Source organism: Neophocaena asiaeorientalis, unplaced genomic scaffold (assembly GCF_003031525.2).
Source record: "Neophocaena asiaeorientalis asiaeorientalis breed wild unplaced genomic scaffold, Neophocaena_asiaeorientalis_V1.1 scaffold196, whole genome shotgun sequence".
Taxonomy (NCBI): domain Eukaryota; kingdom Metazoa; phylum Chordata; class Mammalia; order Artiodactyla; family Phocoenidae; genus Neophocaena; species Neophocaena asiaeorientalis.
Window position 1 is genome coordinate 1,475,801 of NW_020173929.1, and position 15,588 is coordinate 1,491,388.

Consider the following 15,588-nt stretch of genomic DNA (forward strand, 5'->3'; position numbering starts at 1 on the left):
GAGTGACTCAGGCTGAGAACAGGGGGTAGGAGGGGTTAGGGCAGAAGCAGAGAGACCAACTAGGAGGTTATAATTATTCCTTGCCTGTTAAAGAAGGAGAGTTAGCATGGATTTCTAAGAAGCAAGACAAGACAAAAAACCACCCCTAGAACCTCCTGATATTTACAGTTTATCTTGATCATTATTCTTACTCTTAAAGAGGTTTCAAGATTTGACATGGCTTACAAATTTTTCTTAGTGTAGATTGTATTTTTGAGAGCCTCTTCTGTTTTTTGTGGGGTTTTGGAGTTTTTTTTGACCATGCCACGTGGCTTGTGGGATCTTAGTTCCCCAGCCAGGGATTGAACCCCAGCCCTCAGCAGCAAAAGCATGGAGTCTTAACCACTGGACTACCAGGGAATTCCCTGAGAGCTGTTTTAGATTTACAGATAGTTACAGGGTTCCCATATACACCCTCACCCACTTTCCCCTATTATTAACTTCTTATATTCTTATGGTACATTTGTTACTAGTAATTAACTGATACATTGTAGTCAACTGAAATCCATAGTTTATTCAAATTTCCTTAGTTTTTACCTAATGTCTTTTTTTGGTCTCTCCAGGGATACCCCTTTACATTTGTTTATCTTGTCTCAGTAGATTCCTCTTTGCCATCACAATTTCTCAGACTTTTCTTGTTTCTGATGACCTTTATATTTTTGAGCAGCGCTGGTCAAGTATTTTGTAGAATGTCCTTCTCTTGGAATTTGCCTGATGTTTTTTTTCTCATAATCAGACTGGAGTTATGGGTTCTCTAGAGGGAGATCATAGAGGTAAAGTGTTACTTTCGTTACATCATATTAAGGGTATATCTTATCAATGTGATTTATCACTGTTGATGTTGATTTTTACCACCTGGCTGAGATAGTGTTTGTCAGGTTTCTGCACTGTAAAGTTATTTTTTTTTGTTTTTTTCCTCCTTTCAATACTATCCTCTTTGGAAGAAAGTTGCTATGTGCAGCCCATTAAGGAGTGGGGATTATGGCCCACCTGCTTCAATGTAGAGTTGCTACGTAAATTACTTAGAATTCTTCAAGGGAGATTTGTGTTTCCTCCTCCACTTGTTTATTAATCATTTAAACTTATCAGTATGGACTCACAGATATATACTACTAAACTTTTTTTGCTCAGAATGTTCCAGTTTTGGTCATTGGGAGCTCTTTCAATTTGTCTCTTTGTCCCTTTGACATATCCCCATAAGTGTAAGGTTTTTTCCCCTCTCTCTTTCTGTTTGTTTGGTCAGGAAGAAAATGCAAAGATGCTCAACATCATTAGGTAAATGAAAATCAAAACCACAATGAGATACCACTTCACACCTACTAGGATGGGTATTATGATAAAAGTAAAGACACAGGCAATAACAAGTATTGGCAAAGATGTTGAGAAATTGTAACCCATTAAACGTTGTTGCTGGGAATGTAAAATGGTACAGCCAGTTTAGTTGGCCATTCCTCAAAATGTGAAACATGGAGTTATCATAAGACCCAGCAATTCCACTCCTAGGTATATACCCAAGAGTATTAAAAATATACATCCACACAAAAACTTGTATATGCATGTTCATCACAACATAATTCATAATAGCCAAAAAGTGGAAACAACCCAATGTCCATCAGGTGATGAATGGCTAAACAAAATGTGGTATATCTATACAATGGAATGTTATTCAGCCGTGAAATGAAGTACTGATATATCCATGTTTGTAACATGGATGACCCTTGAAAACATTATGCTAAGTGAAAGAAGCCAGTCACAAAAGCCTGCATATAATATAATATGATTCCATTTATATGAAATGTTGCAAGTGGGCAAATGCATAGAGACAGAAAAATTAGTGATTGCCAGGGACTGGGTAGAGGAGGATATATAGGGTGTGATGCTAATGGGTACAGGTTTATTTTTGAGGCAGTGAAGTGTTCTAAAATTAGATTATGGTGATGGTTGCACAACCCTGAGTATTCTAAAAGAGCTCTGATTTGTACACTTTAAAAGGGTGACCTTTATGGTATGTGAATTATATATCAATAAAGCTGTCATTTAAAAAAATTTAGAACAAAAGAAAAATGAGATATCTAGGGATTTATACTTGTAAGAATCATACACTAAACACTACAAAAGATTGCTGACAGGAATTAAAGACCCAAATAAATAGATATACTCATGGATTAGAAGACCCAATACTCTTAAGATGGTAGTTTGCCCTGGTTGATGTATAGCGTCATTGCAGTGTTTTTGTAGAAATTGACCGGCTGACTCTAAAATTTATATGGGAATACCTGGCATAGACAAAGTCATTTTGAAAAAGAACAAAATTAGAAAATCTGTACAACCTGAATCATTTATCAGACTGTGTGTTATTGGCCTAAGAACAGACATGGATCAATGTAACACAGTAGTTAAGAACAGAACCACAAATATATGGCTAGTTGACTTTTTTGGACATAGGTTCAGATAGGTTCAATAGGTAAAGATTCAGTAGATAAATAATCTTTTTGATAAGTAGTACTGGGATAATTGCATATCCAAATTAAAAAAAAATGAATCCCAAGCTTTACATCACAACATGTACAAAAAATGAATTCCAAATGAATCATAGACCTAAGTGGAAATATTTATACTATAAAACTTCTAGAAGAAAACATGAGAAGAAATCTCTGAGATGTTGGATTAGGCAAAGATTTCTTAGCTACAACATCAAAAGTACAATTCATACAATAAAAAATTATTTTGCTCTTCTAAATACATTGTTAGGAGAATGAAAGCCACAGATTGGGAGAAAATGTTTACAAAATATGTATCTGTCCAAGGATTTGGTTCCAGAGTATATAGGCAACTCCTAAAACTCATTAATAAGAAAACAAACAACCCAGTAAAATATGGGAAAAGATTTGAGTGGATACTTTACCAAAGAATATTTCTGCATGGTAGATAAACAAATGATGCCCAACATTGTTAGTTATTAAGGAAATGCTAACTAAAACCACAGTGAGATACCACTGCACACCAATTAGAATAGCTCAAATTTTTTTAAAGAAAAGGAAAAGAAACAACTTACAAACTTAAAATACTTGGTGCCAGTGAGGATGCAGAGTAACTAGACCAGACGTACATTATTGATGGGAATGCAAAGAGGTATAGCTACTTTGGAAAACAAGTAGTGTCTCTAAAGTTAACATATTACCGTATAACTCAGCCATCCCCCTCCTAAGTTATTTACTCAAGTGAAATGAAAACTTATGTTCAGACTAAACTTTAGGCATGTGTTTATAGCAGCTTTATTCATAATTGCCAAAACAGGAAAAAACCCAAAGTTCCTTTGACTGATGAACGGATTTAAAACAACCATCAACCTTTGGTACATCTATATAATGGAGTGCTACTCCACAATAAAAAATAATGAATTACTGGAAGTGGGCACACTCCATGCCTTGAGGGCACTGGTCTTTTCCCACCTGCCTTGCGCCACTGTGGGAGATTCTGAGAGTCAAGAAGAAGTCATCTGGGACATCGCCAGGCAGCTCATCCAAGTAGCAGACAGGATGGAGTGCGGCATCCGGCCAGGGCTGGTGGGCAACCTGGCCGCGCAGTTTACAAATGGGAGCCTGTCAGAGGAGGACAGGCGTATCTATTTGTTCAACAGGTACAAAGGTTTGGTTAATGCAAGATGAGTAAGCTCTTCATCGTTCATGAACAGATCTGCGGTACAACATGGTGCACATAGTTAACAATACTGTATTATATACTTTAAGTGGGTGGATCTCATGTTAAGTGCTCTTACCACAATTAAATTAATTGGTTAGAACTTCAGCCTGGAAGAAAACATTCACAATACATGTATCTGACCCAAAAAAATGTGGATCCAGACTGTATTTATTTATTTTAAAAACATTTGATTATTTTTTTAAAAATTTTAATTTATTTTTTGGCTGCATTGGGTCTTCGTTACTGTGCACGGGCTTTAGTTGCGGCGAGCGGGGGCTACTCTTTGTTGTGGTGTGAGGGCCTCTCACTGTGGTGGCTTCTCGTTGCAGAGCACGGGCTCTAGGTGCGCGGGCTTCAGTAGTTGTGGCGCATGGGCTCTAGAGCACAGGCTTAGTAGTCGTGGCGCATGGCCTTAGTTGCTCCGCGGCATGTGGGATATTCCCGGACCAGGGATTGAACCCATATCCCCATTAGCAGGAGGATTCTTAACCAGTGCCCCACCAGGGAAGTCCCAGACTGTATTTTAAAAACTTTTTACAACCCAGTAAGATGGCTAACAACCCAATTTTTTTTAAAGGGCAAAATCTTTGAACAAACTTCACAAAAGAAGTTACAAGAATAGTCTATAAGCATATACGAAGATGCTCCTCATCATTTGTTATTAGGGAAATGCAAATTAAACCACAGTGAGATACCACTTAACCTACCTAGAATAGCTAAAATTAAGAAGACTGAAAAGATCGTGTGGTGACAAGGATGTAAAGGAAAAACGGAATGTTGATTAATTACTGATGCTGATGTAAAATGGTACGTGCACCTACCTTATCACCTAGTAATTCATTCCTAGATATTTAACTTAGAGAAATGAAAGTATATGTCCACAGAAGACTCGTATACAAAATGTTCGTAGTACATTTATTCATAGTAGTCTCTAACTAAAAACAATCCAAATGTTCATCAGTAAGTGAATGGATAAACATAATTGTGATAAATTCATATAATTCAGTGAAAAGGAATGACCTACTTATGTATGCAACAGTATGGTTGTATCTCAGAAACATTATGCTGAAATGAAAAATAGCCAGACACAAAAGAGTACAGACTGTATGATTCCATTTATATTCTAGGACAAGCAAGCCTAAATTTTCATAACATTAGGTTTCTCAGTGGTTGTCTGGGGCCAGGGGTGATATGAAAAAGATATTGACTGCAAAGGGGCATGAGAAGCCTTCTGTTGTGATGGAAATGTTCTGCAAGTTGGTTGGGATTATGGTTATACTGGTGTGTACATTTATCGAAAAATGTGTACACATTGAACTGTACACTTAAAATGGGTGCACTTTACTGTATGTAACTTACACCTTAATAAGTTGATTTATAAAGTTTAAAATAGATTTAAAATTAATCCTAAAATTGAATCTTCAAACTAAAAATCATTTACTTAACTTTCGAATCAGTATTCTAACTGTATATACTTAATGGGACATGATCTTGAGACAGAAAGTACTGTGAAGAAATACTTAACTTTACTTGGTGGTTTTGTTTTTGAAAGAGGTTGTGTTACAGTATTTTCGGATAGAACTAATAAGTAAATATGTTGATGTATCAATAGTTGTGAACTGGGATTCTGACTGTAGGAAAAGGGAAATAAATGTGAAATGGAGGAAGGTGAGGAATACTACATTAGATTTGAGTTAGAGTTGTCATTATGAACTCACGTTTTTAAAAAGACATGTATTTCCTAGCTTTGTCCACTTAAAGGGCCTAGAAGCAGTGACACCTCAGGCATTGAATACACCTGACACCCAGATCTTGGTTTCAAAATGCCACTGCCCACTAAAAAACCCCTAGTGGAAATGGTTGATTTCAGGTGTGGTACAGGGTTAAAAAAACAAGGTGAACCTGAAGCATCTTGTTCTAGGAGGTAAGAATGTGTCTGAGCACCAAGGAGGATATGTCAAAAGGAAACAAGATTGAAGGGACACTATAAATATGAACAGTCTACGATGATATTTTTTTAAGCGTAACGTATATACATTAAAAAACATTAGTATATATTTTATATATTATATTTAAGTACGTATGTAGATAAGAGAGAAAAGGGGGGAAAAGCTAATTTTTATTTTATAGAAGAATGCTAACTTTTAAATATGGAAGGTAGTGTAATTAGAATACTGCTGTTTCTAATCTTCAGTGCAATAATTGAAATGAAGATCATGAATGCAGGGTGTTTGAAACCATTGGCTGTTGGGACAAGATACTGACACTGCCTTAAGTAACACCTCACAATTGCATACTTATTTCAAAGAGAAGAAATAACTACATTGAGAGATCTGACAGTACCTTAACCACTTCAAGTTTAGCATCACCAGTGAGACAGACTGACATTATGTGTGTCCTCATGAGTGCAATAAGAATTACGAAGCATCATTATGTATTTCTCATGAAGTAGCAATCAGACAAATCCAGAATTTGGGATAGCGTACATTCAACTGACTTCAACTGACATTCAACTGACTCCTCAAAATAAAAAGTCCATGTCCATGGAGTCAACAAAAGGGGTTTGGCATTAGAGGCAGAGTGGAGGCAGTGTTCTAAATGTAAAGAGACATAACCAAATGTAATTGTTGAATTTTGATTGAATCCTACAGAAAGCTTTAAAATATCAAACATTTTGACAATAATTGAGGAAAATTGGAATGTGACCTCTGTATTACATGTTATAATGACAGTGTTGAATTTCTTCAAGTCTAATAATGATACTTGGTTATACAGCTGAATGTCCTATTCCTAGGAGATGCAACTGAATTATTTAAGGATACAGTTTCATGATGTCCACAAGTTATTTTCAAGTAGATTAAAAGAAAGGAGTATATATGTCTGTGTATAAAGATAAAACAAATATAACAAAATGTTAACAGTTGTTAAAACTTAAGTGATGGGTATACAGGTTATTCATTGTACTGTTTCAGTTTTTCTGTGGGTTTAAAATATTCAGAATAAAAATCAAGGGGAGAAAAATATCTTGTTCTGAATTACTCTCAAGATGTATAAGCTTGAAATTTTCTAGGAGAGTTATTGGGAAATAGTGTTAATTTTCAGTTCATTTGAACTGTCTACTATATTCCAGAGACTGTTAGAATTAGAGGGACTTTAGAGATTATCCTATCTGGGTCCCTTATTCATACAGGTGAGGAAATAAGTCCAACAGTAATAGAGTCACTTACTGAAATCACATGGTAAGCCAGTAGTAGCACTTGGACAGTGAATTCAGCTCTCCTATTTTCCAGGATATTGCTCTTCCCAATGTACCATGCTACCTCTTCCAGTAAAAGGACTTTGTTGTAGGTAAAGTTGAACTAAGAAAAATACTGTGTATTATTTTTCTTCCCAGTGTGTCTTCAGTATGTTCCCCCGCATTTTGACAGTATTGTCAGACTGTGTTTGATCTCTTGATCTGTAGGTCAGGAATTTAGTCAAAGACTTATGCTACTTTTGATAATTGCTCTCCTAGAAATTTTTTGATCATCTGGTTTGAGCTCTGTTTTTTGTCATTTATTTTTATCATCCTCTAGTTTAAGCTATGAAGAAGGACATCCTTCTCACTCTGAAACAGATCTCCTTCAGAGACAGACTTTTGCAGCCTCTCATCAGCTTCCTGGATATGCTGCCACACCTCAGCCAACCGGTAAAAATTCTCTTATGAAATATACCACAAATCTGGGTACATTTAGTGAATAAGAAGAAAAATCAATCTTCACATGTTGGGTTATGAAAGTATACGGAACATAACAGTCTCATGGGAAATGTTAAAATGAAAATGAGATTAAAAGCTTTGTCTTTTACTGCTAGGGAATATCTGTATAATTAGTAGGGAGATCTCTTTTTCATGCATCTCTGTAGATTTTAAATTATAATTATGCTTGAGCAAATTAATATTTGTTGCTATTCATAATAAAACAGTTTAGGGTTGTAGAACTTCTGGCCTCAAATGTCAGAGATTCCTTTTTAAAATAGGATCCGGAATATCATTTTATATTAACATATATTTTTACTTTGGGATACATTTTATCTTCAAATGTAGGTCTTTCTGGAATATTTGATACTAGTGTGAACAATGCCAGCACTAACACTAAAGAATCTTCAGTGATGAATTTTCTCTCTGCTGTTGAATCCCGAACTGCTCAGGCTGCTTCTTCAGGAACTACTCTTTTACCACAATTCAGGGCCCCATCCTGGCAGACAGGTGATTCTTTGTTTTCAGAATTTTTAAGTCCTTTAAAAATATGGATAAAATTTCACTTTTGATAATCTTGTCATTATAGTAGTGTGGCTGAGAGTGATGTTAATTATTGATTTTCCAGTGAACTTTAAAACCTGGAATTTTTCACTATTTTAAGGTGGACAAAATTCAAGAAATTGTTACTAGCAGAAATTCGGTTTTAGCACTCTGATGAAAACTAGCAAGTTGAAGAAGGTAGGTAATTGTTAAAGATAAATCCTAGATATCAAGTTTTTATCTAGCAATTTAAGTAGTTACTTGTTTACTTGAGAGGAGGAAAGATTAAATTTTTTTGTCCTATTTCACCTTTATAGAGGTGTAATTGACATATAAAACTGTAAGATATTTAAGGTGTACATTGTGGTGATTTGATATACATTTACATTGTGAAAGAATCCCCACATCTGGTTAATTAACACAGCTATCACTTCACATATTTATCTTTTGTGGGGGGCAGTTGGTGAAAGATTAAATTTCATTTCTTTTAGTGACTTTGGGCTGGATAGGTGTGGTATAGTAAAAAAAAACAATCTTGGAACTGATTTCATCATTAGAGTTATGTAAAGTTATCCTTAACTGAACAGAGTAAGTCAATCTTTAATAAAAGCCGTTCCAAGTTGATATATTATGTACTTTTCTTTTTAAAATTTATTTATTTACTTTTATTTTTGGCTGCGTTGGGTCTTCGTTACTGTGCACGGGCTTTTTCTCTAGTTGGGGTGAGCAGGGGCTACTCTTTGTTGCAGTGCGCGGGCTTCTCATTGTGGTGGCTTCTCTTGTTGCGGAGCATGGGCTCCAGGTGTGTGGGCTTCAGTAGTTGCGGCGCACAGGCTTAGTTGCTCTGCGGCATGTGGGATCTTCCCCAGACCAGGGCTCGAACCTATGTCCCTTACACTGGCAGGCAGATTCTCAACCACTGCACCACCAGGGAAGTCCTATTATGTAGTTTTCTGTTTTATTTTTCTTATTTCATTTTTCAACTGTTCCCCCACCCCAAAAGTGTTTGTATATACTTTTATTTTTTGCCAGATGACAGAAAGGTTAGTTTTTTTTTTAAGGTTTCATTTTAAAGAATATATTTTTAAGTAATAGCTATAGGAAATAATATTTTACATTCTGATATAAACTCCATTAATAGAGCTTCTCAGTATGTCTTAGAAACATTTTTTCTGCTTCCAAAGAAATAATGTTTTACTGTGAAATAAAACAGTATTAAAAAACACAGTAGGGGACTTCCCTGGTGGTCCAGTGGTTAAGAATCCACCTTCCAACACAGGGGATGCAGGTTCAATCCCTGGTTGGGCAACTAAGCCCACACGCCGCAACTAGAGATCCCACGGGCCACAACTAGAGAGAAGCCCATGCGCCACAATAAAAGATACCATGTGCTGGGCTTCCCTGGTGGCGCAGTGGTTGAGAGTCCGCCTGCCGATGCAGGGGACACGGGTTCGTGCCCCGGTCTGGGAGGATCCCACATGCCGCGGAGCGGCTGGGCCCGTGAGCCATGGCTGCTGAGCCTGCGCGTCCGGAGCCTGTGCTCCGCAACGGGAGAGGCCACAACAGTGAGAGGCCTGCGTACCGCCAAAAAAAAAAAAAAGATACCGTGTGCTGCAACTAAGACCCAATGCAGCCAAATAAATAAATAAATATTAAAAAAATAAAACTACGCAATAGCTTCATTTTTTGCTTCCTGGAATAATTTTACATTACATGTATTGAGTTAGACTTTCTATCTCAGTTTCTATAATTACATTATTTTAAACATTCTAATGTTTAGAATTAAAGTTTTTCTAATGTTTTTTCCTTCAAGAGTAGCTAGATATTTTCTGTCCTTGTAATGGTAATCCTTTTTCTGTCTGCATTGCGAGGCTTGTCGGATCTCAGTTTCCTGACCAGGGATTGAACCTGGGCCCCAGCAGTGAAAGTGCCGAGTCCTAACCACTGGACCGCCGGGGAATTCCCACTTTTTTGACATTTAATGGAAAGAGTTGAAAGAAGAATATTTTTGAAAAGGGCCAGAGAATCTTTTTTCCCAATTTTTCCAAAATGAAAAAGAATTTTTTTTAAAGGAAATTCACTAAAACATATGTAAACAGACTTAGAGAACGAACTTATGGTTACCAGGGAGGAAGAGTAGAGGGGAGGGATAGACTTGGAGTTCGGGATTGACATGTACACACTGGTATATTTAAAATAGATAACCAACAAGGACCTACTGTACAGCAAAGGGAACGCTGCTCAGTGTTCTGTAATAACCTAAATAGGAATAGAATTTGAAAAAGAATAGCTACATGTATATGTATAACTGAATCATTTTGTTGTACACCTGAAACTAACACAACATTGTTAATCAGTGGTGCTCCAATATAAGATAAAATTTTTTAAATGTAAACAATAAAAAGGTGTATAGAATGAAAAGTGATAGTTCCTAATTACAGTCCCCCTTTTTAGAGAAGAGTTAACAGTTTGGTATTTACTCTTCTTTAATATCTTTGTACATCAAAACTTTTTTTGTATATCCACCTAAGCAATGTTTATAGCATCAGTATTATTAGGATATGCCATAATTATTTTACCAGTCTCCTCTTGATGGATATTTAGGTTGTTTCTACCTGTTATTCACAATAACTATAATGAATGTCTTGTTTGAATCTTTGTGTCCACTTATTTCCATAGGGTAAATTTCTAGAAATGGAACTTTTGGATCGCATGGGTATAACAAGTTTTTACTTTTGCCATATGTGGCAAGAATGCTGTCCTGAAGTGGTAATACTCTCTTCTTGACAGTGCTTTTATTAATTTCTGATCAGCTTCTTTTGATAAGCATGCATCTATTGTTATGAGAAGTTGTTCATAGGAAGTCAAAACTTGAAATGCAAGGAATTTAAAAAATGCATTTATTTTGATAAAAGAAGCTGCACTATTAATCTCACTATTATTTTCAGATTTATTATGTTAAATGTAGGCAGTTCAGTTTCAATTTTAATGTTATGAACACTTTAGTTTGTCCGTTGGTATTTTGCATTGGGATTTCAAGGGAAATTAATCATTAGAGATTATGTACATTTTCACCTGTTTTCTTAATTATCAAATGACCTTATCTGACTATATATATGTATAATCTCATATTTGTAACAGTCATACATATGAATTGCTGATACCTTTGTAATTTTGTTCCTGCCTTATGAAAGCTAGCTATTTTGAAATGTATTTTTGAAAATTTATGTGCAGAACTAATTTGTCAGGCTTTTCAGTTTTAAAGAGATTTTGATGGATTGAAGGTTATGTAAGTTTTATAAGTCTGTATTATGAAAGCAGATACAAGTGTTTGTGCTGTAACTGCATGAGCATATTTGTTTTCTTTTCATAGGTATGCATTCCTCAGCAGCAACTGAGCTGTTTGTTACTGGACCTTTGCCAACCACTGGAGCACTTCCACCCTCTGCCCTCCCTGCTTATCAGCATCCCACCACCTTCAGCAATAGAAACTTTGCCACCACCTCACCTTTGGTGCTTCAGGATTCAACTTTTAACACTACATCCAATGGAATTTTAAATCCTCATGATCCTTTGCTGCAAATCAAGACTTCCCAGGGAACTGTTCCAACCGCTTTGGCATTTGAGCGCCTGGGCAGTTCTGCGATAAGTAACAGCATACCACCTCAGTCTTCAACATACCGCTCAGCTCAAGAGTCTGCACCCCATCTTTTACAACCTCAATTTAGTTTGTTGCCTTCAGCACTTGGAGGAGCCCAGCAAACTCCTCAAGCCTACGGTTCAACTCTCTTTACTAGTTCTACTGCTTCCATTGAAAGAGCTCTTCTTCGAGAATGTAGTGTTATTAAACACCATCAGCGGCCTTCAGGTACTCAGTCTATTCAGGCACAACTGACTGGTTCACAGCATTCCTTACACAGTTATCTATCAAATGCAAGTGTGGTTAATTTTCAGGAAACAAGCAGGCAGTCATCTTTATCCTGTAACCCAATTGGAGATTCTACTCAGGTGAGCAATGGAGGATTGCAACAGAAGACATCCCAGGTCTCAGTGGAACTTGCTCAGTCCTATTCATCTGCAATTCCATCATCAGGGTATCCTCCTTCTACTACAAAAGTAAAAAGCTGTTCTACAAAACAACCACTAACATCAGCCAAGTCCCCCAAACCTCAAAGTATAATTCCTCCTGTGCAAACACTAAGCTATTCCAAACCTTTACATAACCAGAGTTCTGTCATATCAGGCCAAGCACAAATTTATTCTACAGCGCAGCTACCAAGCCTTTTATCAGTTAGTCAGTCTCAAAATTATGGTTTAGTACAGCCACATAATGTGCCATCTATTGTTCATTCACATGTTTATAGGTCCAGCAAAGTTGAGAAGTTGCCATCTTTATATAAAACATTGACTTTTTCTGGGTCATCTCAGACTATAACTTCTGAAAATCCAACACTTAATTATTCTTCTGATCAGCAAGAGGTATTATCGTCAGTTACAAATGAGAATTACCCTGCTCAAACAAGAGATCTGTCTTCAGTTAGCCAGTCTCAGAGCTACTCATCTGGTCACTCTCAGGGTTTATCACCAGTTAGTCAGACACAGGTTAGCTACTCATCTCAGTCACAAGTTTTGTCAGTTGTTAGTCCTTCAGAAAGCTATGCTTCAGGGCAGTCCCTAACATTAACAGCCCCTTCTCTTTCTTATTCTTCTGCCTCTCGGGCTCAGAATATGCCAGATTCTAGCCCAACTCAGAATTATATTTCTATGCATTCTTCCCAAAATGCTCAGACTCAAGGGTCATCATCTCCCCAGTCCCAAAAGTTTTTGCCTGTTGTCCAGTCATCATCTTTTGCGTCCTCTACTCATTGTCAGACATTACAGAATAACATACCTTCCCCTGATCCAAAGTCTTACGCTGAAAGAAAACTTGACTCAAATGTGTATACATCTTCAAAGCAAGGGGATGATTTTCCAATGCAAGAGTTACAGGTATTACAGCCGCAAGTATCTCTTGAGTCATCAACCCAAAGGCTATCTGATGGGGAAATTAATGTTCCAGAGTCAGCTTATAAGGTGTCAAAGACAGATGACAGATATTCCCAGAGCATAATCAGAAGTAATTCCCATCTTGAAGATCAAGTTGTTGGGATTGTTCTACAGGAGTCAAAAAAAGAAGAAAACATAGTTGGTTCAGTGGCACAGCTTAACCAACAAGTTGGCCAAGTCAATAATGCAGCAACCCTTGATATAAAGAAGACAACTAATTTAATGCAAACTCCACAAATAAGGTTGAATACTAAAGACCTAAACCAGCAGCATTCTCTTATACAGAAGGTACATGAAGCCAAGGTCCAGGAGCAGCATGATCAAATAATTAATGCCTCATCTCAGATTCAAATTCCAAATAATGCTTTAGGGCATGGCCATCAGGCATCTCTTCCTAATACACAGGTCCTTTTAGATTCTGCCTGTGATTTACAAATTCTTCAGCAGTCAATACTACAGGCCAGTTTAGGACAAGTAAAGGCATCTCTACAAGTACAGCGTGTTCAAAGTCCTCAACAAATAGTACATCCTTTCCTTCAAATGGATGGTCATATTATTCAGAGCAATGGCGATCATTCTCAGCAGCAACTCCATCCTCAAAATTCTGAAATTATGAAAATGGACCTCTCTGAGTCTTCAAAACCATTACAACAACATCTAACAACAAAGGGCCATTTTAGTGAAACAAATCAACATGATTCAAAGAATCATTTTGTTTCTCTTGGATCAATATGTTTCCCAGAGGCAATGCTCCTCAGTGATGAAAGAAATATTTTATCAAATGTAGATGATATCTTAGCAGCTACAGCAGCAGCTTGTGGGGTCACACCTTCTGATTTTTCCAAGTCAACTTCAAATGAAACCATTCCTGCTGTTGAAGATGGTGATTCTAAATCTCATTTTCAGCAATCATTAGATGTCGGGCATGTGACGTCAGATTTTAACTCCATAGCAGCTACAGTAGGAAAGCCACCGAATATAAATGATATTTCCTTAAATGGAAATCAAGTTACTGTAAACCTTTCACCAGTACCTACTCTTCAGTCAAAGATGACTCTTGATCAACAGCACATTGAAACACCTGGTCAAACTAAAGCTTCTAAAGTAACTTCACCAGTGGTTGGGCCAGGTCATGAAGTCCAGGAGCAAAGTTCTGGCCCATTCAAGAAACAGTCTGCTACCAATCATGAACCTGAAGAAGATAGCGAAGTACCTGTTGATAGTACATTAAATAATAACAGAAATCAAGAGTTTGTTTCTAGTAGTAGAAGTATAAGTGGAGAGAGTGCTACATCGGAGAGTGAATTCGCTTTAGGGGGTGATGACAGTGGCGTGTCAATGAACCCGACTAGGAGTACACTTGCACTGTTGGCCATGGCCCAACCTGGGGAGCCAATCAGCGTCAAGATTGAAGAGGAAAACCAAGATTTAATGCATTTTAACCTTCAGAAGAAGAAAACTAAAGGAAAAGGGCAAACTAAAGAGGAAGACAACAGTAATCAAAAACAGCTGAAAAGACCCGCCCAAGGCAAACGCCAGAATCCAAGGGGAACAGATATATATTTGCCGTATACTCCCCCTTCCTCGGAAAGCTGCCATGATGGTTATCAGCATCAAGAAAAAATGAGACAGAAGATCAAAGAAGTAGAGGAAAAACAGCCAGAAGTCAAAACCGGATTCATTGCCTCTTTCTTAGATTTTCTGAAATCTGGGCCCAAGCAGCAGTTTTCCACTCTTGCTGTACGAATGCCTAACAGGACTAGACGACCAGGAACCCAGACCGTTCGTACATTTTGTCCCCCACCACTTCCAAAGACTGCATGTGCAACACCCACACCTTTAGTGTCTGAAACTGGGGGTAACAGTCCGTCAGAAAAGGCTGATAACGAACTTAAAAACTCGGAACATTTATCTTCACTTTCTTCTGATGAAGATGATCCTGGAGTATGCAGTCGTGATATTTATAAAAGCACCTCCACTACCTTAAATACTTCGGATGCCACTTCTGATAAAAAGAAAAAAACAGGTAAAGTTTTAAAATTTAGATTCATAATTATGGCTTTCCACTTTAATTTTTCTGGCTCTATACCAAGTTTTATGCTTTCTTAGCTTGAAGCAGGTCTGCATTTTTCAGGACAAAATGCATAGGTAGGTATCTCCTTATTAAATAAGGAGACTTATTTTTTTAAATGTTCCTTGCCTATAGGAAAGTTCTGGGTTTTAGGCTGAGTAGTTCTGGTTTTTCTCAGCTTTTTACCACATGCAGCATCATTTACATAGTGCACTATCCAGACTTTTCTAACCTGAGACATCTTGAAGTGGCTCATGGATATGAGGCATTGTATTGAGGGCCATGTTGTTATATAAACTGGCATATTTTCTTGGTATGCTAATTTTGCCTAAAGATTAACACTTTACTATTAAGTATGGTTATTTTGTGTGCAGCATGCAGATTAATATAATTAAGTTAAAACTTTAAAAATTTTGTGCTGGGGCTTCCCTGGTGGCACAGTGGTTGAGAG

General features: G+C 37.1%; 1 protein-coding gene across 2 annotated transcripts in view; it reads left to right on the forward strand.

The window, feature by feature from the left end:
* QSER1 (glutamine and serine rich 1) overlaps nucleotides 1-15,588 on the forward strand; it is a 76,703-nt gene that overhangs the window by 23,385 nt on the left and 37,730 nt on the right. For both annotated transcript variants that reach the window (XM_024752598.1, XM_024752599.1), the window contains exons 2-4: nucleotides 7,317-7,429; nucleotides 7,826-7,987; nucleotides 11,394-15,092. In XM_024752598.1, coding sequence (XP_024608366.1) covers nucleotides 7,891-7,987; nucleotides 11,394-15,092 — 3,796 coding nt within the window. In that variant the 5' untranslated portion in view covers nucleotides 7,317-7,429; nucleotides 7,826-7,890. The remainder of the gene's footprint in view (nucleotides 1-7,316; nucleotides 7,430-7,825; nucleotides 7,988-11,393; nucleotides 15,093-15,588) is intronic.